This window comes from Perkinsus marinus, assembly GCF_000006405.1.
Source record: "Perkinsus marinus ATCC 50983 genomic scaffold scf_1104296967096, whole genome shotgun sequence".
Classification (NCBI taxonomy): domain Eukaryota; phylum Perkinsozoa; order Perkinsida; family Perkinsidae; genus Perkinsus; species Perkinsus marinus.
The window spans coordinates 1-2,464 of record NW_003203669.1 but is presented as its reverse complement, the minus strand read 5'-3'; the positions used below and the strand labels follow the sequence as shown (position 1 = coordinate 2,464).

Sequence of the window (2,464 nt, the reverse complement as noted above, 5' to 3'; positions counted from 1 at the left end):
TTATCTATATATGTACACCAATTCGATGATGATCCCCACTTCGCGTGGTAGGATTATCTATGTATATATACATCAGTTTGATGATGATCCCCACTTCGCGTGGTAGGATTATCTATGTATATATACACCAGTTTGATGATGATCCCCACTTCGCGTGGTAGGATTATCTATGTATATATACACCAGTTTGATGATGATCCCCACTTCGCGTGGTAGGATTATCTTCGGGTGTTATTATTGAGCCTACTATTCTGCGCTTCACACTCGGTAAACTTTATGTGATTATTACTAGCACTACTACTGTCTCAACTAGTGGTCCTGTGACTAGCACTACTACTGCCTCAACTAGTGGTCCTGTCACTAGCACTACTACTGCCTCAACTAGTGGTCCTGTGACTAGCGCTACTACTGTTTCAACTAGTGGTCCTGTGACTAGCACTACTACTGCCTCAACTAGTGGTCCTGTCACTAGCACTACTACTGCCTCAACTAGTGGTCCTGTGACTAGCGCTACTACTGTTTCAACTAGTGGTCCTGTGACTAGCACTACTACTGTTGCCTCAACTAGTGGTCCTGTGACTAGCACTACTACGGTTTCAACTAACGGTCCTGCGACTAGCACTGCTACTGTCTCAACTAGTGGTCCTGTGACTAGCACTACTACTGTTGCCTCAACTAGTGGTCCTGTGACTAGCGCTACTACTGTTTCAACTAGTGGTCCTGTGACTAGCACTACTACTGCCTCAACTAGTGATACTGTGACTAGCACTACTACATCCTCTTCATCTGGCCAGTGTTCGGGTGACTTCTGCGTTGCTGATAGGACGGCGTTCCCTAACCTCCTCCCGGTGGGCCAAATAACTACCGAGTCCTTCAGTTTCATTGACTATGGTGCATGGTACCTAGCTGGTTACTCTAGTGATGATGGTATCCGTATGCTTTGGAGACTCCAATGCAACCAATGGCTACCTGTTGCCGAGAAGACTATTTCTAATATCGAGGCTTCGGGCAACGATATGTTCGTGTTTGGCATCAGCGAGGGTGACGTTGGTGTTTTTTTTTACCCGAAGAACAACAATGCTTATCGTATAATAGCTCAGGCGGATCCTTCCAAGGAGTATACTGGAGTCACCTTTTATCAACACTCGAATATTCTATATGTTACCGAAAAGGCTACTGGGCAGATTGCTCGGTTCACAGGTCAGGGAGGCGCGTGGATTCCCATGGACCCCTTGAATGGTTCGGGTGTTATTATTGAGCCTAGTATTCTGCGCTTCACACTCGGTAAACTTTATGTGATTATTACTAGCACTACTACTGTTTCAACTAGTGGTCCTGTGACTAGCACTACTACTACCTCAACTAGTGGTCCTGTGACTAGCACTACTACTGTTGCCTCAACTAGTGGTCCTGTGACTAGCACTACTACGGTTTCAACTAACGGTCCTGCGACTAGCACTGCTACTGTCTCAACTAGTGGTCCTGTGACTAGCACTACTACTGCCTCAACTAGTGGTCCTGTGACTAGCACTACTACTGTTGCCTCAACTAGTGGTCCTGTGACTAGCACTGCTACTGTCTCAACTAGTGGTCCTGTGACTAGCACTACTACTGCCTCAACTAGTGGTCCTGTGACTAGCACTACTACTGTCTCAACTAGCGGTCCTGCGACTAGCACTACTACTGTCTCAACTAGTGGTCCTATGACTAGCACTACTACTGTCTCAACTAGTGATCCTGCCACTAGCACTACTACTGCCTCAACTAGTGGTCCTGTGACTAGCACTACTACTGTCTCAACTAGTGGTCCTGTGACTAGCACTACTACTGTCTCAACTAGTGGTCCTATCACTAGCACTACTACTGCCTCAACTAGTGGTCCTGTGACTAGCACTACTACTGTTTCAACTGGTGGTCCTGTGACTAGAACTACTACATCCTCTTCATCTGGCCAGTGTTCGGGTGACTTCTGCGTTGCTGATAGGACGACGTTCCCTAACCTCCTCCCGGCGGGCCAAATAACTACCGAGTCCTTCAGTTTCACTGACTATGGTGCATGGTACCTAGCTGGTTACTCTAGTGATGATGGTATCCGTATGCTTTGGAGACTCCAATGCAACCAATGGCTACCTGTTGCCGAGAAGACTATTTCTAATATCGAGGCTTCGGGCAACGATATGTTCGTGTTTGGCATCAGCGAGGGTGACGTTGGTGTTTTTTTTTACCCGAAGAACAACAATGCTTATCGTATAATAGCTCAGGCGGATCCTTCCAAGGAGTATACTGGAGTCACCTTTTATCAACACTCGAATATTCTATATGTTACCGAAAAGGCTACTGGGCAGATTGCTCGGTTCACAGGTCAGGGAGGCGCGTGGATTCCCATGGACCCCTTGAATGGTTCGGGTGTTATTATTGAGCCTAGTATTCTGCGCTTCACACTCGGTAAACTTTATGTGATTAT

At 46.7% G+C, this 2,464-nt stretch overlaps 1 protein-coding gene across 1 annotated transcript; it reads left to right on the top strand.

Annotated features, from left to right (window-relative positions):
• Positions 1-935: 935 nt before the first annotated feature.
• Pmar_PMAR002626 (conserved hypothetical protein) lies at positions 936-2,361 on the top strand (the record flags this gene model as incomplete). The annotated part of the gene is made up of 1 exon (XM_002768827.1): positions 936-2,361. A coding segment is annotated over one exon (1,426 nt), but the record flags the coding sequence as incomplete, so codon positions are not given.
• Positions 2,362-2,464: the final 103 nt, after the last annotated feature.